Source organism: Nilaparvata lugens, chromosome X, assembly GCF_014356525.2.
Source record: "Nilaparvata lugens isolate BPH chromosome X, ASM1435652v1, whole genome shotgun sequence".
NCBI lineage: Eukaryota > Metazoa > Arthropoda > Insecta > Hemiptera > Delphacidae > Nilaparvata > Nilaparvata lugens.
This window is the reverse complement of record NC_052518.1, coordinates 25,177,719-25,201,305: the sequence shown is the minus strand read 5'-3', so window position 1 is coordinate 25,201,305 and position 23,587 is coordinate 25,177,719. Positions and strand designations below refer to the sequence as shown.

General features: G+C 33.3%; 1 protein-coding gene across 5 annotated transcripts in view; it reads left to right on the top strand.

The window, feature by feature from the left end:
- Positions 1–21,600, top strand: part of LOC120354927 (MOB kinase activator-like 2) — a 218,140-nt gene extending 196,540 nt beyond the window's left edge. For all 5 annotated transcript variants that reach the window (XM_039443068.1, XM_039443065.1, XM_039443070.1 and 2 more), the window contains exon 3: positions 20,089–21,600. In XM_039443068.1, coding sequence (XP_039299002.1) covers positions 20,089–20,263 — 175 coding nt within the window. In that variant the 3' untranslated portion in view covers positions 20,264–21,600. The remainder of the gene's footprint in view (positions 1–20,088) is intronic.
- Positions 21,601–23,587: the final 1,987 nt, after the last annotated feature.

Genomic DNA, 23,587 nt, shown 5'->3' with positions numbered 1-23,587 from the left:
AAATCTTAACTCGTAAATTCACCCCTATCTCAAACAAAGTTCAAGCAGGGCGGTGGGCGGTCCACTCGAATCGATGCTGCTTCCTCGACGCCTCACTGAAGTGAATATAGAAAGGACTCGTGGTTCTTTTATACCTTTCTAAAGTTACAGGATAGATTATGCTAACCGAAGTTTCATTAAACAAAAACAGAATTGTTGTTACCTGTAATGTTTCTACTTATAGCTGAAAACTTTTCATGTAGGCCGGCTTGCAAAGCTAACATTTGTTTCATTACTAAATATTTAACTCTTTATGTTACTGCTCGACTTGTAATGAAACATGTTAAAAAAATATTGTACGAATTAAAATTATATCCTTACAAACCTCAGAAACAGCGTTGAATTTTTTTCAAGCACTATTAGTACATTATGCTCGAAGTTGGTCATGGATAAAGAGAAATTTCTTTTTCGAAGATCATGACGTAAATCAGAGATAAAACAGTTTCCTCATCAACAACTTCTTGTGGAGTTCGTCTAAAAGTCACTTTATGCACTCTAGCAGTCAAGAGTCTAAATAGATTTGATTGGCTGTGCAATTTGAACTCATCCAATCACAAGTCACATTCATTCATTTTCTATGATTTCCATAAGACGAATTATTCGCAATCAAATCAATAAATGTATATTATTAAGTATTGGCATATCATTAGGCCCATGACGTATATAGCCTAGTTTCACCCTCTTACATTCTGCATATTTATTTCTCTGTTCAGTAACTCATCGGTCCAATAAGCTATCTCTTTATTCAACTAGCTTTCCATTGAATTCATCAATAACATTAATTGCATATTGAAAAAGGTAATTTATCCTTGAAGATGATTCCTTGATTCGTACTATTATTTGATGTTTCATTATGACGAAACATAGCGTACTTGGTAGTTACGTAGTTCGATGCACCAATAAATACCTCATTACCATCAGTAATTCACATCATTATCATTAGTTATGTCTCTTGCTGGTACTATTACAATTTCGCATATAGAAACCAATCGATCACTGATGAATCACAGTAATATTTAGTCTCTTTCAATCGAAGTTTTGAAAATTGTGTCAAATCAAATATTATATGCAGAGTTGGTGAAAAGTTTGGAAACAGCTCAATATTTCTTTTACAATGATAATTTGACAATATGTTTCATAAATCATCCATCAAATCCATTGGAAATAAAATTAAATTTAAATATAATGAGTTTTGAATGTGTATTGTGTATGCAACTATAATTTTAAGATCTAATCACGATCAAAAACTCAACACCAGGTTTACTGAAATTGATAAGAGAAGAAATTTTCAATCCAATGTATTTTTAGAGAGATAAATCTCTTCTAATTGAGTTGATACTCTATGATTTTACAAATGAGTGTTATTCAAAACAAATCAATCAATCATATTATCACTAATTACCCATGCATAAGCCTAGGGTTCATGAGAACTTCATCCCAAGGAAAAATAAAATCTATCCTATGAAATAACTAGGTTTTTTTTTTGGTTTTAGAGTATTCCAATCCAAGTCTGAGATTTTTGTGCTGATAATACAGAGTGTTTTCAGCTGATGACCCAATGCCAAATTACATATTTATTGTGAAGGGACTCAACATCAACAATTCACACATCAACTTACTCACAAAATAACACAGTTTATGGAGATGCATAATAAATTATTCATATAAAATTCCCTATTAGGTGCATTAATGACATCTCGCAACTCTGAGGTTCCCAAACTATGTGTAATAGTGGAGTATTTTCTGTGTTTGAAACAGCTGATATATGTTTTCTAATATCACGTCTAAAGCGAGAAACATAGACATATTCCGTAGTTATCTATGTTTGTCCCTTACCTCTTCTTATTAAAAATTAAATAACTGAGTGGCCGTAATCGAGTGATTTAGACGCTGGCTTTGGCCCTGGGTTCGAATTTCAGCGAGGTCAGGTATTTTTCTCGGGCCACTCTCTCGGGTTTTGCATGAATACGTTGAATTGTCGGTCCCAGCTGCCTATTTAAGTCGTTAAGTCATGTCAGATAACCTGAAATTGATCTTGTGCAACCTGAAAACTCTGACACCAGACCTAAAACAGTCAGGTCACTCCACATTGTTTCATTATACCTCTTATTGAAAATCAGAATGTCAGTTCCAGTAACAGATAACTTTACACACACTTTTGCATGTATTGCAATGTTGCATGCATGTCGTCTGTTCACCTAATGGTCGTTTTCCGATTGTCGGCCGACATTTATCGTCTGGACATCCAGAATGTTTCCCAATTGGCTGAGAATCAACTTTTGGTGAGGGTTATCCTTTCGGAGGATATTATGGGTGTCGTGATGATCGGTGAGTGTGAAAACGGCCATTGGAGGATATGAGGAGCATTGTGTTTCAAAACTAAGAGTGTTTTTTAGTAATTCAGTATTTTATTTGTGAAATTAAAGCTCTTTTTCGTCATAAAAAAATGTGTTTGAAATTTGAAATTGAAGTTTGAAATTTGGCCATTCATTTAGAAAAACCTCTATTACCAAAATATCGCGTTTTTATTTTAGAAATAGATCCATTTTAAATTGGTCATTCACTCCTGTAATATGAACGATGAAGAGTGATGAAATCAAGGTGGTTTCCAATCCATCGGGTTTGTGCTTTTAGAAGGGGAAGATATAAGGGGAAGTTGGCGCTACTTATCGGCTGTAACCGCATCCTCCATAACTTGGCAAGTGTAAGCGCTTGTCAGAATTAACAGAAACGGCCAACCAACCACTTTCTACAACTTAGCTCTCGCGCACCGATACACCCACGAAACAGAATTACAACTTGGAAGCTTATCACGACTTTCAGGTACAGTGAGATTCACGTTATTAAGTCATTGGAAATGATAGAACGGCGTAATTGCCAAGTTTCTTTTTCCACCGCCATCTATAGTAGATTGCTGTTATTCAAGTCATCCTGGTATATCTTATGAATCATTGATTCTTGTTACTTAATAATGTTCAATTATATTTGAAGTGTAATATAATAATCAGGAAGAATATATATCCTTTCATGATTTGATAAACAGATTTTTATAATAATTATCAATTATCGAGGTCGAATATCCTGGTTGTTCGTAAATTTTCTACATAGCTTACTCTCGTTGCCAATTTGGCAACGGTGAGTAGATAAAATATGATTGATCTATCTGCTTTATAAAATGATAAACAATAATAGCAAACCAATGTTAATCAGGTGTTTCACTATAACATGAATCTTATGTTAGGTTTACGAGTAGCAATGCTATCATCGAATTATGCTTGAAAGCCCCATGTCCAAATTCGTTCACAATGCGACCCCACAATTTATCAAAATAATTAGGAAGTTATTTTTTATTGAATAAAATTTGGATTGTAACATATTCCGACACTTGCTTCGCTCGCCTTATCGGTCTGGACCCCTGGTTGAATCATCCAGGGATGAGATCAGCAGACTCGCTTCACTCGCCATTCTTCTTCTGAGCTTGCTTCCTCCCGTCAAACTCAAACTTTTAGGACACCAATGAGATCACTGAGATCAAGCAGGAAAACGTTGATTTTTGCTGTATCTTTGGAAAAACTTTGAAGCCCTTCTAACATAACATTTCTAGAACCTAAGCAGCAAATAAGTACCAAATTTGAACATTTTCTGTTCATTTGCTCTTGATAAAGCTAAGAAAACTCCGATTTTGGGCTCATCTTTGGCATAATTTTCAAGTCCTCTAACAACAACATTTTATACAACACTAGGGGATGTTTCACAGAGACAAGTAGTGTTTTTGAACGATATAAGTGTCACAGAGACAAGTTTCATAGGAGCAAGTACTTCTATAAATTGCAGTCTCACAGGAACAAGTTCCCACAGAGACAAGCAGTTTCATAGAGACAAGTCTCCGTCCAAACTAGTAGCGCTATAAATGACAGGCTCACAGAAGCAAGTTCTCACTCGAACAAGATGTCTCACAGAAGCAAGTACAGTGTCGTAGAGACAAGGTGGCGAATGTAGGAAGAAGTTAGGCGTGTTGCCTACATCTGAACTTGAAGGTATTCCATTATTTGTTCTAGTGAATTGAATGTCTGCTGTTTTTTAATCATGTAGGTATATGATTATGATTAAAGGTTAATCATTTAAGATAGGGATGTGTTGGTAACCTATTAGAATTAGATAGAAGATAGATAGAATTATGAAAATAACTTAAATAAATAAATTGATTTCTATGTAAATGTAATATATTTCTACCAAACTCCAAGATAACTATTCCAATATATCTAATAAGTATATATTAGACCTTCAACCCGAAAGAATAATCAATATGAATATGAAATGCAATTTATAAAAGCCAAATAGCCTACCACTGACCTATTTATCACCGCTTCTTAAAAACCACATGGCCAAAACGGTTTTTCAAATTTGGTAAAAATGGTCAGTTGATGCCTTGGATATGTGCTAAGAAACGGTTTTGGATTATACAAAAAATACGTCCGAAATAGGCGTATTTCGAATTCCTAGCCAAAGGTTGAAATATGGATTTTTGTTCAGTTGAGTGTCTGTAATGTAGAAATACATCTAGACTCCAGACTGTAATGTAGTCTAATGTAGTCTTTACTGTACTGTAGTCCACTGTAATGAAGTCTTTGGAACCCAATCCAATGCTTTTGCAAGTTTGCACTTTATCGAAAAATAAGTTTCCACTTCCAAAAATGTCAACTGATTGTTCTTCTAATTATATTACATGTTACAAAAAAATCATTTCCAGTTCAAAGTCCACACAATTATTGTTACCTACTTTTGGTGGGTCTTTGAGTATTACAAATGAAGAAAATACCTTATTAATTCTCATGGTTGAAAAATATTACACATTACTCACTATACACTCCATTATTAAAACACAATTATCACAGTTATTCACTCTCGACACTCCAATCTTACCAAAAAACCGAATCAACCGAAAAGACTTGATAGCTCGAATAACAATTTTGAATAATCCTATACTATTAAACAAGCAGCTTCTGTTTATATGTTTAGATGTTTATATGTTTGTATTCACCGGATCTCGAAAACGGCTCTAACGATTCTCACAAAATTCAGAACATAGTAGGTTTATAATATAAAGATTCGATTGCACTAGGTCTCATCCCTGGGAAAACTCGCTGAAGGACATTAAAAGGATAATTATTATCCATCCTTGGAAAAACAGCTGATAATAATTATTTCGTCGTCTGTTGGTGATGGAAGTGAGTGAACGAGCTCATGTGTGGTGGACTGTATCAAAATGATGACTCAGCTGTTGAACTTTTGTAATTATTCAATTAGGTACTTAGTGCCGGTTGCCAAAAAGAAGGGTTATTTTCAATCCTGATTAATTCCAGTAGATCCATCTTTTTGAAATGCTCTTCTCTGATTTGGTTCATGTGAAATTAATCAGGATTAAAATTTAACTGGCTTTTGTGCAACCGGGCCTTTGTGAGGGAAATTTTTGCATTCCTCTGGGAATTAATCTCAATTTACTGTGATTAGATAGAACATTTCTGTATGAACTATGAATGTTATTATAATTTCTTCTTTCGTAATAATTTTTTTATGCTTTTGTACTCGATATTATGCGCTAATCATCGTCTTCTTTTTCCGAGCTGCGGTCTCGAATTATTGTAAATTCAAATTGATAATATTAACTTTAGGCAGTCACAGAGTAAAGCTAAAATAAAGCTGATTCTATAGATTCCATTAGATTGAACATAACGTATCATACACATGATGAACATATGTGTTTTCCATGTGCCGTTCAATCTATAAGAATCTGTAAGGATTAACTTATCAACATTTTGTTAATAAATTTGGTGTAAACGCAGCTTTAAATGCCAAGATTTATCATGGCGTTCCGAGTTACGAATAATAATGTCAATGAAAAACTTCATTTTCCTCATGAAATCTTTCCCATAAAAATGTTAACAGATTGTTGTTCTACAAGCGTTTCTACATGTTATTGTTACAAAATGAAAATCCCAGTGGAAAACAAAAAGTGCCACTTGGTAATTTCCAAATCATCTTTTTAATCGTAGCTTTGATTCAACTGAGCAATAACTTTCTGAACTTACTGAGTTAATAAAGTAACATTTAAAATTATCATAAGCGCAATGGGACTAGGGATTCCATCAATTCAGAATAATTATTATACCGGTATTCATTTTTACAGGATTGAAGTAGTGCAACATTTAGATTAGCACAATAGATTTTATTTTTAACGAAGTAAGTTCATTACTTTCATATCAAAGTTCTACCATAGATAAACAATAGCATAAGTAGATATCCCATGGTATAGGGCGTTTATGTCGCAACTTTTACTGTTATCCCAAGCCCATAGTTCACGTAGTTCTTTCCTATGCAGCTGTGTAACGCTGGTAGTCTCTCAAATTGTGCCGTTCATACACTCTCACCCCAACAAAACAGTAAAAATTGCCAATAATCGACAGTAATCGGCTTGAGATAACAGTAAAAGCTGCGACATAAATTCCCTATACCATGACATATCTACTTAAGCTATTGTTTCTCTATGGTTCTACTTTTTCCATTATGATATAGTATATTGATGACTACTGCAAAACGATGTCTGGTAGCCCTGGTAATGTAATGTAATGTAATGTGATCGTATGGTTGATTGGAAGTCTCCAACCAGCCTGATCAGATTTCTTAGTGGGGCCATTGGCAAACATTTTAAAAAAGCCCTGATATTATTATAATAATGACTTTATTCCTAGTAGATGGCTGAATATTCTCGTTACCACATTGCAAAGGATGTTCAGTGAGGTCTACTGTTATCTGGACTACTAGAGTATTGTAACTCCTAATGTCAGATTGAGTAAGAGCTTGAAATTTATTCCTATCAAGTGTACTCCTTGTTCAATAATCTACCACTATCTTATATTAGAAGAAACTTTAAATAAATTAAAAAACGCAGTAAATCTAATTCTGAGTGAAAATGCTTATTATTCGGTAAATTCATTTTCAAATTGTTGAACATATGTGATATTCAGTACTGTGAGTTTATAAATAATTCATGTTTTTTTCAATGTATGACTTAATTTATTCAATTGTAATGGGTGATGATAATTATGACTTAATAAGACTGATTTGATGAATGATTACACAATTCATAAGATGACTACTAAGATGTTATGAATTGAATCGCTAATTTATTGTAAAACAGACTATAAGCTGAATTATTTAGACAAGGCCTAATCGCCTAATCTACATCCAAATTGTTTGTATTTATCGGTCAATATAATATTTCTTATTTCTAGACGCCAGCTAAGAAAGGGGTTTCAATTTTCGTAGAATACGCACGTAATTGAAAATGTACGTTTTTCAAAAAATGTGATTTCAAATTCAAATCTCACACACATATACGAAAATTTAGAATGAATGAGAAAGTGGCCTGGAATAAGGTTTAAGATTTTTGTTCTTCTGTATTTATACTAAGTGACGTATTTATTAGTGATGGCTCTTAAACCGTAGGCTTAATATCAAATAACGAGTCTAGACCATCGGGAAAATGGGATTTATATTTTATTATAATAAATATTCAGTTACGTTTCCACAATTATTGTACAGATGGCAATTATTGAAATGTTGCAATTATTGACCGAGCGAAGTGAGGTCTAAGATTCAAGTTGACGGTTTGGCATTTCTCTTTATGAGTAAATGTTGTGCATTTACGGCGAAACGCGGTAATAGATTTTCATGAAATTTGACAGGTATGTTCCTTTTCAAATATTGTTCGTCGACGTATATACAAGGTTTTTGGAAATTTTGCATTTCAAGGATAATATAAAAAGAAAAAAGAGCCTTCTTCATACGCCAATATTAGAGTAAAAATCAGACTATAGAATAAATTATTCATCATAAATCAGCAGCTGTTGATTGGATTATAAATTGCATGCCATGAAGCATGCAATTCAATATCTCAATGTAACTTAGTGAAAAATCAGCAGCTGTGTAGACTATTAATTGCATGCCTCATTGAATGCAATTTTTATGCACTATTAAATGAACTATTGATTTCGTGCAATAACACATGCAATTAATAACTAAAATAACATAGTATTGTCTCTCGAACTTTCTCTGCTTTGAACTCGGACTGTCCTGTTCCCAGTATGTCTTGAAGGAGATTAGCTTTTGATGTTAGCATTTTTGATACACCAACCCCAACAACCATTAGCCGTTTTCACACCGATATCTCGCCGACACGACATACAGACAGGGTTTACTCTGATGGACAGTATAAGAGGAGGCTACGGTTTATAACTGCGCGAGGTCTACTGTTCACAGAACAACTAGTTCAAATGCTAATGAATGAATCATTATTATCAAACGAAAATCCAAATTAAATTCACCCCGAAGACTTCTGCTACTGCAAATATTGACAACAGGGTAAACAGCTTGATGGAAATTCGATGAGCGCTACTATTCAAAAATTATTTGTCAGCCCGGGAATCGAACTCAGTACCTTCTAATTGCCGGTCAGGAATGCTTACCTTTACACCAAACTGACAATCTCTGGATAGCAGCGCTCATTTTATACAAAGCCATAGCGGCCAGCCAGTCTACAGATGGAAATTACTGAGATATTGCAATTATTCAAATGCTAATGAATCAATTATTATTATTATTAATCGAAAATCCAAATTAAATATTAATAATAAATTATAAATCAAATTAAATCCCTGTTGTTTACCCTGTTGTCAATATTTGCAGTAGCAGAAGTCTTGGGGGTGAATTACAGCATTTAATTTGGATTTTCGTTTAATAATTAATATCGGGGGACCGAGCTTTGCTCTGGAGTGTAAAACCATAGAAAATTTGTAAGGAAAGATTGAATTTATAGTGTATATTTATTTATTCATTTTCTCAGTCGTACAATTATTTTTACAGTGATATGAGGAGGCACAACAGGCGTATGCCCAAAACTGTCACTTTTCGAATTTATACTACAGTCCAAATCAAAATCTAGGTTAAGCTACTATCACTTATCAAAATAACAATTTATTCACACTTCAAAAAACAAACACATCATCAATTACAAATAGATATACTATGAATTCGATTTAGAATGATATGTTTGCTACAATATTTGTTTTTTTTTTTTTTTTTTTTTTTTAAGATTACGTCCTAAAGACTCCAGTCATGGAGTATAAGACAAGTCATGTTATTACATAATAATTCTAACACTAAGTAGTTCAACCTAGTTTAGGTTTGAAAGGAATTCTTGAACACTATAAAAAGCTCTATCAACTAAATATTTTTTAATTTGTTTTTTGAAAATCTTCAAATCATCATTACTTTTCAAGATTTGAGGTAGCTTGTTATAAAATTTCCTACCAATATAATCTGGTTTTTGTTCAAATAACCTACTATTGTGACCCATTATATGATAATCTGCTCTGTTTCGCGTATTATACTCATGAACATCTGAATTCTGGATCACACCACTCGTTTTCACATGCATTACAACTTCATATACATACAAAGATGGCACAGTTAATAGACCAAGCTTTTTAAATAAAGGCCTACAAGAGTCTAACCTATTCACTTTCTCTATACATCTGAGTGCCTTCTTTTGAATCTTAAACACCCTGTCCATATTTTGTTGAGATGAATTACCCCATACTAAAATAGCATACCTAATATGAGATAGTATAAGTCCATGGTAAGCAGTTAACAGTAGTTTTTTATCATTCAGCCTAGCAAGCTGCCGCAGGACAAATACCCCAGATGATATCTTATCCAGAGGATATCGCATCCTCTCAATGTAAGGATGCCATGTTAATTTCCTGTCCAATAAAATTCCCAAGAATGCTACTTTCTCTTCTTGGTCTAATTCATTTTCCTCTACAAACACATTTATTTCTCTATCCTCTACTGAATTATATTTACTTTTGAATTGTAGGAATTGACATTTCTTACTATTTATTGTTAATTGCCTTTGCTTCAAGAATTGGACAATTGACTGTACTCCAGTAAAAGCATTTATTTCTAGACTATCTAATAAATAATTGTTAAAGATAAGCGATGTGTCATCAGCAAACAACAGAGCTCTGTGATCTTTTAACTCTTTTGGTAATTGGTTCACATACAACAGAAACAGTAAGGGACCCAGAATTGAGCCTTGAGGTACTCCAGCCTGGACCTCCAGTTTTTGAGATTTAATTTTTACTATTTCATTCCCATCCACCTTGGTAAGCTCAACACACTGGTTTCTACCTATGAGATATGATTCAAACCATTTTAGTTCTATACCATTCACACCTACAGTTTTTAGTATTTCCAATAATATTCTATGGTTCACACAATCAAAAGCTTTGGATAAATCAAGAAATGTTGCGGCTGCCTTCTCACCTGAATCTATTATATCTATTAGTCTTTCAACAAGGGATACTATTGCAGTCTTAGTAGATTTCCCTTTCTGGAACCCATGCTGTTCATCACATATGAAATTAATTTCTTCCAGGTGCATCAATAGCCTATTTAAAACTACTCTTTCAAAAATTTTACTTATTACATTTAGAATACTAATGGGTCTATAATTTTCAACTCTTTCAGAATCACCGCTCTTGAAAATTGGCAAAATTTTTCCTTGTTTCAGATCATCAGGGAAAATACCCTGCTCTAGTGAAGTATTAAGGAGATGCAATAAAGGGTCCAGTAATTCATTTTCACATTCTTTTAAAATTTTGCTTGAGACCCCATCCAATCCTACTGTTTTTTTGTTATTCAAATTTTTTATTATTCTTGACAACTCATCTCTTGATAATGGATGAAATTTAAATACCTTTTCAATTGGCTCAGCATTTAATGTAGTTGTATTACAAGTATTAGTGTTCAGTGACTTTTGGAGATTATATGCAACCTGTTGATAATACTTATTGAAAAAGTTACAAATGTCTATACTATCATCCATATAATTTCCATGTTCATCGATTATCCTAGGGACATTAGTAACTGTATCTTTTTGAGCTGCTCTCCTATTTCTATTAATTACCTCCCAAACAGCAGAGTTAAAATTGGTACTAGTTGTTAATATTTCAGCTGTTTTCTTACACTTAGCTTTCCTCACTTCTTTTGCATAGTTTTTCTTTAGACATTTGTATTTCACTTCACTCGGAACATCCCTCACTAATTTAAATTCCTCATAGGCTTCCCTAACAATATTTCTTTGAGTAAGAATATCTTCAGTTATCCATTCATCTACTTTGTCCAATTTACTTTTTACTTTGACTTTTTTTATTGGACAGCATACACTAATGTGAAATCTTAGAGTATCAATGAATTGCTTATATTTGTAATTTAGGTTACAACTGTTATAAACACTACTCCAATTTTCTTGAAGCAGTTCCTGCTTCAAACAATTTATATTTCCTAGCTCATATTGCTGAATTTCTTTCACAAAAGTTTTTTTTCTGCTTGGATTCTGGCCCTGCAACTTAACATCTAAAATTTGATAGTTATGATCTGATAGATCTGAGCTACCTAATCTGACATTACAACCTTCTATATTTGTGAGGATATTATCAATAATTGTCTGTGAAGTTCGAGTTACTCTTGTATATTCGTGGACCTTAATTTCTAAATTATTCATATTAATAATATCTCTAATGTCCTCTGTCATTTTATCCTGCCTGGCAAAATCGGTATTGAAATCTCCTACTACTATAACATTTGTGAAACGAGCGGTTGTAATTTCCAAAAGTGTGTGGAGCAGCTCACAAAATTTTTGCCAGTCTCCATTTGGTGACCTATAGATACCTAACACTGCTACCTCAAATCGATCATCAATTTTTAACCTTAGTCCCGTCACCTCTAAATCCATCTCAACAGAAAATCTCTTAACAAAATCCAGTTCATAAGTTTGGGTATGTTTAGCATTGCTAGTGAATATACATACACCACCACTTCTATGAGCTATTCTACAAAATTCTGATCTCAGTGAATAGCCTGGAATCCTAACTTGATTTATTTCCTTTATTTTTAAGCCATGCTCTGTGAAAATAACAATGTCAGGATCCTCCTGTTTAAGAAATACTTCTAATCTGTCAATTTTGTTGCGAAGATACTGAATATTTTGATGATAAATACTAAAAACCTTACCATCTTGTGCTACTCTATCTCTAGCATTTGTAGCTATTTCCCTTTCCCTGTTTTGAGCTAATTTACTAAAAAATCGTTATTTGTTTTTTCGACTGTTTTTAAACCAGAGGATTGCAAACGGCTTTCAATCAGCTCTGCCAATCTATTACAAAATATTACTTTGCCAGATCGATTTAGATGCAACCCATGGTTAGTGAAGTTATGTCTTTTCAGCCTTTCATTTAGAAAACAAATCCCCAGTTGTTTAGAATTCTTATTTTTTAGGCTGTTGATTGTATTATGGATTGATTTGTTTGTCGAATTGATTGCTTCATTTAACTCTGGCCTATCAAACTTATTAGGAATAGTACTTATTATTAAGTTTGTTTTTTTGCTGAGTGGCACAATTTCCTTGATTTTTTCTGTTACTTGAGGAAGATGATTCAAGTTAGGTTCATTTATATTATTTGAGCCACCCAGTACAATTAGATAGTCATTTTCATCAAAGTCTTTAGTTTGTTCCCTAGCTGACTCTACAACTGCATTAATTGATGCACTTGGCTTGAAAAAACATTGGACATCAAATTTATTTTTCAATCTTTTATCAAGGAGATCACTGCAATCACGTCCATGACTGGACGTCAGTAGCAGAACTCTCCCTTTCCTATCTTTATTTCCCTCAGCTATATTTTTGGTTGCTGTCTTCAAAACCTCACTGTACGTTTTATTTCGACCATTTTCAGAGCATTTCCCATCATTTAGGTTAGATTCTATTTTTTTGCATTTGGACGGAGGTTCTATCATACATTTAGTATTATCAAATTTAGATTTTAGTTTCTTTATTTCCTCCGACATTAGACTACATTGATTTTTTAGATTTAGTATTTCTTTTTTATGGTCTTCATCTTGTAATTTTATAATCAGTTCCAAAGATTTAATTTCTTCTACCATCCCTAACCTTTCTTCCTCAGACGTTTTTAGAGTTACTTCTAATTGGTTTTTTAAATTAGTGTGGCTACTTTGTAGTTGAGCAACTTTTTCGGCTAAAGTAGTTTGAGGAACTGGGGTTTTTGGTTTTGAATTTTGGTTTTGGGAACGCGTAAGTACTCCCGCAATGTTTACATTTCTATTAATAACCTTCGGTGTTCTATTTGAGCTCATCTTCCTATCTAAGAAATTATATTACTTGCAATAATAATAATTGATTTATAAATGATAGGATTTTAATTAGGTTATAATTTTAGTCAAGTAAACTATCTATGTTTATTTTTAAATCTCGAAAACCTAACCTCAAAATAACCTCTAAACGATGTTTGGCTTATAAAATAGAATTAAGAATTAAAATCTAAAACAAAATGATAAAACGTGATCAAGAAACAATTAATAATGAAATTAATACAAAATTTGTACTTATCCGTGACTATTTATAACACAAAATCTTCCAAAACCCAGGAGCAAAATTATGTATGACTTTCATTCACAAAACCTCAAGGTCATCTAATCTGTTAATATACTATGTATCACTAACAGCATGTAGTTACTATTTTGGACTTTCTGAAGTAAACATGTTTTCTAAAAAAAAAGAGAAATAAACGAAAATAAGTTTCTCTTGCTTAATTTTTCTTCTCGTGAGATCAGCTGGATGATCCCACACACATGCACTCGATCATTCTCTTCCATTACGGTATTGACAGACGACAAAATTTCCAGCTGTTTTTCCAAGGACGTATTTATCCTTTTAATGTCCTTCAGCGAGTTATCCAAGGGTTGAGTGAGACCTAGTGCAATCGAATCTTCATATCATAAACCTACTTTTTACCAAATTAACCTGTTATGTGTGATATATATATATATATATATTATATATATATATATATATATATATATATATATATATCGTACTAAAACCATATCCATCGATTTTGGAAGCAGCATGTCTCTATGGTGGATTCACGGAGGATCGGCAGCCTTGATTGTGGGCTGATTAGTTTGCGCTTTCCTCCCCTTCCCCCTCTCCCAAAGAGGCAAGATAACCTCTCTCCCTCACCCCTCCTTCATCCTTCCCGTTTATCTTTCCACCCATCACTTCAAGAATAGTGCTCGAGAAGTCAGCATCGTTTTTCGTTTTCGTTCCATGGCGTTCGAGCTTGAACGCAATTAATTATCTCGTTTCGTTTCGTGATATATGTACAATATCATATAGGACTACGCATAAAGACAGGATATCGTCAGCAGTAACTTCTACACACGAGATACAGTCCACTTCCTTGCCAGTTCCAAGGTTAGTGCAAATTAAAGACTTACTTTTGGGGTTGTCAACGTTTTCGTGAATTAAATCTTAACTGTACCCCAATCCATAGGTTTGGGGACAGGACGGGATTACCACTCTATCTTTTCAATCTTTTGAAACAGCATTTATTGTCTAAGGGTGGTGAAAGAAGTTTTCTGCATTCCATAACAACAATCTGCAGACTGACGTCTCGGGTATTAGAATACAACGGCCTTGCCGTTCTTGTTCTTGGTACCATAAAGGGACTCCATAATACAAAAAAAAGCTAGCGGAAGAAGAAGACAACGACAAGAGGAGAAGAAGAACAAGTGAGAAGACGAAGGAGATAATAGAAGAAGCAGACAGAAGAAGAAGAAGGATAAGAAGAGGAAGAAGGTGAAAAATAATAAGAAGAAAAATATACAGATAGGAGAAGATTATAACCGTTGATCACACTATTGTATCTATGTCCACTCTTTTGAAAACTTATAAATTACTGGTGGTACTCCCATACAGTAACAGTCAGGGGTGTATTCAAATACCATTGGATAACATCTTTCCAATATTGTTTCATTCATCTAGAAGTATATAATCAGTTCTTTCTTACATTGATATCACTTATGTATAAGTTAATTTTACTGCAGTATCAGAATTTGGCCTTAACCTGAACAATTAAAAGTCACATTGAAATAGTTATTTTGGAGTTTGGTAGAAATACATTTCATGGAACTCAATTTATTCATTAAAGGCTATCTACATAATTCTAATAGGTTCTGATAACCCATAATGATAAAATAGGTGTTAAATTAATAAATGAATCCTAACAACTTGAAATATATTTCAAATTATTTAAGATTAAATTGACTCTACCTCGGTGCTAGTCAGCTTTACATTTGTACATGTATCATTTGTATTGAATTATTAAATATTTGATGATTTTGGTAAAACGACATTTTAATCCTGGACTAGTAGTTCTGTCAACAGTAGACCTCGCGCAGTTATAAAACACAGCATTGTCTCATACTGTCCATAAGAGTAAATCCTGTCTGTATGTCGTGTCGGCAAGATGTCGGTGTGAAAACGGCTAATGGCTGTTGGGGTTGGTGTATCAAAAATGCTAACATCAAAAGCTTATTTCCTTTAACACACTGGCAACAGGTCAGTCCGAGTTGAAAGCAGAGAAAGGTCGAGAGAAAATACTATGTTTACTTTCCGTTATTAATTGCATGCAATGAATAGTCAACACAACAGCTAATTTATGATGAATGATTCTATTCTGATTTTCACTGTGATATTGACATTCGAAGGAGACTTTTCCTATTGTATTAACCATAAAATGCAACATTTCCAAAAAACCTTGTATATACGTCGAGGCACAATTTAAAAAGAAATATACCTGTCAAATTGCATGGTAATCTATTGCTGCGTTTCGCCGTAATTGCGCTGCGGAACATATAAACATGAAGAGAAATGCAAAACCGTCGATTTGAATCTTAGAACTCACTTCGCTTGGTCAATAAATCGAAATTTTAAGAAACCACAAATATCCTGGATGAAAAGGGGAATCAATTGTTATGTAGATTTGAATCTAAATGTCTAGGATCCACTAAACAGTCTACTAAATTCATCATTTTTTCTCCACAGGAGAAACGTTCAAAGCTGCCATCAAATGATGTCACCACATTATTTACATTATGTAAATTATATATTTATATATGTATGTCATATGTCGTGGATTGAAGGAGCGTTATTTGACACGTTGTTTGTTGAGTGAAGGAAGATTCTATTCTACTATTTAAATAAATCATAATGTAATTTACTTATCCACTTCGAGATTTACATAGTGATAATAAGTAGGAAATGAAATGTATAGCAAACACTTCAGTTGCTATGTAGGCCTACTGTATTGTATTTTAAGTATGTTAGTTTATCTTATTTTTTACTAAAGTGATGAAGTATCAGAAACTACTATTATCCAGCATTGTTATGTATTATTTTCAATGTAATTTTTTCTCTTTCTTTTCAATAATTTAAAATTTGTTATTATTTTAAATAAGTAGATAACTTAACTATTGTTTGTTTTTAATCATATTTTTTGTATTGTTATAATACTTGATAGAGAGTTGAGTGTAAGAGAGGGTCGACTGCGCCCTAACTTCGCTCTCTAGGAAAAATAAAGGCAGTTGAGCCACAAATGGCGACCACGTGCTCTGAACATATTGTATTTAAGAAGGAAAAGGAGACATGACAAGGATATTAAATCTCCTATTCAATATAAGGAAGGAGATTTAGTTCTTATTAAGAAGAAAATCCATTCAAATAAGGAGGACAAAATAATTTCAAAACTGTGTCTAAAATATGAAGGACCATCTAAAGTTTCAAAGAAGAAGAGCGACAACTGCTACATAATTAACTCTATGGACAATAAACTAGTTGGTGTGTACAATATAGAGAGAATGAAGGTGTATAAAAAGGCGACAGGAGAACGTGTAGACTAGCATTTAGTGAAGCTCACGATAAGGGTGGTTGAGTAGCCCTTAAAAGGAGTGAATCTAACTGCTAAAATAGTCTTTGAAGAGATTGTAAATAGATAGGGAAGTGGAGATGAATGGAGCAGCTGACTAAGTTGACATCATCAGCTTACGAGAGTCACTAGGCTAACGGCCAGTCAGAATTCCACATAACATGCAGCATCCAATGATCCGGTTGAACCGCGATGGAGAACTACAGTGATCTTCAAACTTCTAGACCGTCCATATTATGAACTCATCTTGTGTTGTCTGAAGTGTGAGAACATTAATTTCATCACGTAGTTTACTCTTTATAACCATCCTTTTAGTGTTAATGTCGCAAAGACTAAACTCATGTTTCATTTAGTATTTGCTCTTGAGAGGGGGGTTTTGAGCCACAAATGGCGACCACGTGCTCTGAACATATTGTATTTAAGAATATGAACGCTCGAAGAGCTAGAATAATAAAAAGAACCGTTTCTTGAAACTATTGAGAATGCATTTGAATAGCCTACCTAGACAGACGCAGGGGTCATTATTCTTTTTCAAAATAGTTTGAAACAAAATCATTCTTTCCTAGAAACTTAACAGCATTCCTAACGTCAGTCACAGGCACGTTTCACGTTTACAATAGAAACCACATGGCCCACTGTGTTTTGTGTTAACCCTTGTATATAGCTATAGAATAAGTTGATGGCAGGTGAATAAAGATTGTGTATAGCAATATAGATATATAGTTAGGAGAGAAGTAAATATAGATATGTAGTTTACAATGTAACCACGTGGTTAGCATATGCTACAATTTTACCACGTGGTCAGCATATGAGTATTATTGAAGAAATTATTTGCTGATCAATTATTTGGATGGTGATCACATAAAACCATAATCATGAACCGAGTACATGTTTATAAAAACTAGGGCGTGAAGTAGATTAGGCTATTTGTATAAAGTATTCAACAAATATAATGTTGTACAATAAATTATAATTTAATAATTATTATAAGCTAATTAAGTTAGTTGAATCCGAATTCATAGGCTAAGGACAAATTTGTAAATAGAGTAAATTAGGTATATTTGATTGAAACATGTTGACAATGAGTATAAGAAACCTGCTTAATTAATTAAGTAGTAATTAATTGGTATCTTATTAATTTGATTCATTCAATTCAATTGTAATTATATACTGTATGAAATTGTGTTTTGTTCTTCATTTAATGTATATATTATTGAAGTATTTTCCATATTTGATTTATAAGATTGATCACTGTATTAATCAAATTCGATGAGTATGTATTCAAAATGTCAGTATCCAAACTTCAGAGTTTAAATATTGATAAAATATATGATATCATTTGTTTTAATAATTAAGGGGAGCCATAGTTTAAAATGATATATCATAATAAGCATTATAGTAAATTTAAATTGATATTTGAATTCAATTTGTAAGCAGAATATTAGGCTGAAGAGTTTGAGTGTAGGCGGAGCTAGAGGGCGAAGGGCGATGAGGGGTGGAAAATTGTGGTTCTAGTGTATAAACAGGCAGACCCTGTCTTGCGAGTTAGTTGCTGTGAGTTGCTGTGAGTCTTAGTCTCTTGGATTTTGGACAGTGTTCAGTGTAGGAGTGAGTTTTTGGTTTCAGACTTCAATTATCCTATAGGGAATTGACTGAGCCAGGTAAAGATTGTATTTAGAATTTTCAATTTTCCTCATTTCATATCCACACCACCCCACCCTAAAAAGCCCAAATAAGTATATCAAATTTTATAGCATTATAGTAAAGAGCAAACTTAATTATTACTTTTTTTAAATTCATATCTAAAGACACAATCTTAATTAATTTCTTGAAGCTTACAGTTGAAATTCACTTCTAAGCACAAATAATAGTTTTTTAAAGCAAGGCTCCCCTAATCATATTCATTCTTTAAAATGTATCAATTCTCTTATTTTCGACTATAATCATATTTTTAACTAGAGTTGTTCAATATTTTGATTTAATAACTTACTTTTCAAGTAACTTGTTAAAATAGGAACTGTTTGTTAAATTTTGTTGTATAAAATTAAACTTGAACTGTAATATTTTCGAAAACTCAATAATCTTGTATATTTTGAATCATTACTATACTTAAATCAATTTTATAAATTCTCTTAACTTTAAAGTTTATTAATAAATTCATAATTAACCTTTGTTTTGCATTTCACTTCATACATTCCCTTACACACGACCCTGATCTATCTCTCTTTATCTTTTTCTTCTATACTATTATTAGTTCAGTGAGTGAAATATAAGTATCCACACAGTGAGTGAAATTATAGTAAAGTAATTATTTTATCAATTCATAGTAATTGATTGGCGCCGGGCAAAACACCGTATAGAGTGAGGGAGTTCGAAACCCACTCTAAACAAAGACCGACAGTGGGAAAGAGTTCACAGTCATTCTATTACATTCATGTCACCATAATATATATGTATATATATTAAAAAACAGATGACATCCAATTTATTAGAACAAATGGAATGCCTTCATCTTCATGTGCAGGCAACACACCACATCAACCTTGTTCCTGTGAGACTGTCCTTGTCTCTGTGACACTCCACTTGTTCGAATGGGACTCTATCCCTCTACTTGTTCTAGTGACACTACTTGTTCCAGTGAGACTCAGCTTGTCTCTGTGGGAACTTGTTCCTGTGAGACTGCCATTTATAGAAATACTTGTTCCTATGAAACTTGTCTCTGTGACACTAATATCGTTCAAAAACACTACTTGTCTCTGTGAGAACTTGTCTCTGTGATACGGACCCCAACACAACACCTTAGCTGAACCTATGTATCAAATTTTAACATTTTCTCTGAATTAGTTCTTGAAAAACCTGAGAGAAACGCAGAATAACGCTGGAGAACGCAGATTTTGGGCGTATCTTTGGAAATGTTCTCAAACCCTTCTTAGTGCGCCTCTAGAAGGCCAACTGAACATACATTCAAAATTTGAATGTATTAGATTTAGATTTATCTTTAGTTTTGTTGATTATGAATGAGTGAGTGAATGAATCATTGCCCGCTTTTATATACTTACATATAGATAAAAATATTAGGTTCTATGCGGAGTTGATACTTGATTTGTTTGCCAATAAATGATTTGATTTACTCATTTGGCAGGTCGCTCTCGCCAGCGAGTATTGGATCTGCAGAAGCAGCGACTCTCAGTGCGGGTACTGGGGTCACTTCGAGGACCAACTCCCTGCCCAGGCCCACCAGTCCCAGTCCGTCAGTGGTTAGTGAGAAAGCCGAAAATGACCTCCAGGTAATTCTTCAATCAAATAGGTTAACATAGGTCTGGTTCTAGGACTGGACCATTCAACCTATAGATTTATAGTAATTTGTTTCATATTTCCTATAATACGAAATACATTGGTCTATGTGAATAATTTGAGTTTAATGAACTGAAATATTAATAACAACTAATCAACAAACTGATACAAGTTTTGTTAATCACATGATTCACATTGGTGGTAATCAGCAGATGATTCGCCACTGATTTAATGGTCATTAGATTTAATATCTGTCCTTGAAACTGGCTCATAGTATATTGCTTATTCATATTACTTAGGCAGATAATCTTTATTATATTGAAGCTTTCTTATTTATATTCGTAAGTGCGATATCTCAATAGTGCGAGTATTTCAACTTTTCGTTTTTTGTTTTTATAATATAATAAAAATGATCAACTCATTTCAAATAATATAAACATATTGACTTTTAGAAGCCAAAACCTAAACTCCCTAATTTCTCCTTCCGCCTTTAAAACCTAATTATTGAAAAGAACCTTTTTGGTTTTGTTCATACACCAGACAAATTGAAATCTCGTAGTATTGATGTACTCCCGGTTTAAACTGCGTCTTGTCCATTATTATAATAGTTTAAACTATTTTAAAATAGTTTAATAGCATAATAGTTTAAACTCGAGTTTAAGCTGTGGATCCGTATACTGATTTCATCTTTGGCCAGAAAACGCCAAGTAAACTTTTACTGAAGTAAAACGCCCAAATTTGGTCATTTAAGATAGCAATATGCGTAAACGGAATGAGCAGTGAGCCAGTATTGCGTTTATTTTCAAGATAATAGTAGACATTTAACAAAAATAATTGAAAGTTTATTCTTCAATGTATTTGAAAACTTCATAAAAGTAGTGAGATCGATACTGTCACAGCATTCCTCGTAAAAACCAATGCTGACTGTTCACAATGAATCGCGAGGTTTTGATAGTTAAAAGTGAGGTTCTATGGTTATAAAGCGAGGTTAGAGTGTATAAAGCGTGTTTTGATAGTTAAAAGTGAGGTTTTATGGTTGTAAAGCGAGGTTAGAGTGTATAAAGCGAGTTTTGATAGTCGTTAAAGAAATTAATTTTTCAAGAGCTTGATAAATAATTTATTACTGTAAACATTTATTTCTCTCATACTTCTTTGAACTTTATATACACTCATAAAATCATACGATCAATGCCAAAATGATTAATGTTTACTCATTGTTTCTGAATTCTGATTCGATATATGAGAGGAATCAGGTCAGCCAACTCATAGTTATTGTGCTTCAATAAAGTCGTTTAAAAGTAAATAAGGTAGTTTGTTTACAGGCATGTTTACAATGTATGTATTGTGCAGAATAAAAGTTATAGCATACAAAAAACTCGATAGCAATGTCTCATCTTCCTATTTCAAGATTAATAATGATTTTAAGTTATAATAAAGATTCAATACTAATTAAAATAGATCAAGTGAATACATGGTATATGTTCAATACCTATTCGGATAAATATTATGCTTGTATTTTGCAGTAGTTTTGAAATTGGAATTATATTATGTGTATCATACAAGTATACATATACTGTGTTTAGATTATATATATATATATTATATATATATATATATATATATATATATATATATGCAATGCATGCATTGTTCAGAATAAATGTTCTATCATAGGAGTCAAATGATGTGTAGAAGTTATAACGAAAGCAAACAATGATTATTTGGAAAAGAGTTTGCTTCTCATCGGGAAGTAAGCATATTGTTGTGAAGCTATGGAATCAAAAGAAAATAAGGAGAACAATAGCAATACGTGTTCTGAGGTAAGAGAGGAATAACAGCATATAACTGTAGTGGAATAATTGGATAGCGTACGTGGAAACTTGGCTTTCTAACGAAGGAAGACAAGAGGAAAACGGAACCAGGAAAACGGGGCAGATATTCCAGTCAAAGAGCGGAAGTGATGTGGAAGGGAGAAGGGCTGATGGGTGGGTGAGGGGAGAAAGGGAGAAAAGTGCAGTTGTGAGAGCGCTCGCTAGAGATACGAGTTGATTTTGAAATCGACTTGACATTCTGACCGCACTGAAACGAGGAATGTAATAGCAAAGGAAAAGAGGCCAAAACAAGTGCAATTAGGAAATGATTTGAAGGATTAAGTTGTTGGAAACCCGCACTTTGCTAGGTAATATCTTAGTACTTCTTCCAAGTAGGATGACGAAACCAGTGTGATTTATTGGCAAAATATTTATAGAATAATTATTGAATTCTTTGCATTCACCCAGAAATTTTGTAGGTACAAAGTTCATTTCTTTCAACCTCCGTTTGGCCATAAATAAAAGACAATATATGAAAGAATATTTTTTCCACTAAAATTTACATACACTTATGACTGATTATTCTTCAACATAACAATTATTGTCGTGAAGATTAAGGGATTTGGTCATACCAGTGGACCAGCCTACCAAAACTCTCTTAATTAAATACCAATGCCAGATGAGTTCAAGTGGGGCAATACGTTGTTTTGGAGACTCTTAAGGGGCATGTCTAGGAAGGCTGTTCAAAAAGTGTAGTACTAGGTAAATTTTACTGATGAGATGGGGAGCGGAGTGAAAATGCATGCTGGCCCAGAAACATCGGTCTTCATAGCTCTACTCTCTCTCAATCGATGCGCTCTCTCACACATCAGTCTTCTCTTTCTAGAGAAAGAAGTTCATTACTTCAGTAGCACCACTATCACAATAATTGACACGCGCACTCACTCTCATTCTTTTCCTAGAAAAGTCCATTATTATTATTATTATACACTGCATTGTCTACTCATTCTGCGGCTGTTCTAACATGACTGATCTGCTTTTGAGTAGCCTGGCTATAGATTGTATTCTATTGCTTCAACAGTGTTATCAAAGAACACTTCATTTGACTAATTCTTCTAAATCGACATACAAGTTCATTAAAATATATGAGTGCACTATCCATATATATATAAAAGCGAAATGGCACTCACTGACTGACTTACTCACTCACTCGCAGAACTAAAAATCTACCGGACCAAAAACGTTCAAATTTGGTAGGTATGTTCAGTTGGCCCTTTAGAGGCTCACTAAGAAATCTATTGGCGATATTTTAACTCTAAGGGTGGTTTTTAAGGGTTTAAAGTTCGAATTTTAGCATGTATATTCTTCTTATTCCAATATCTTAAAATTATAAATGAAATGTCCATACCATATGTTAATATAGAACTATAATCTAGAGAGAGTACCTCTTCGAACATTTCTGTGGGTAGATGACACAAACTGATTTGTAAACTTTTCAGGAGAGCAATTTGAAAGTTTGGCATAGCTGCAAAAATT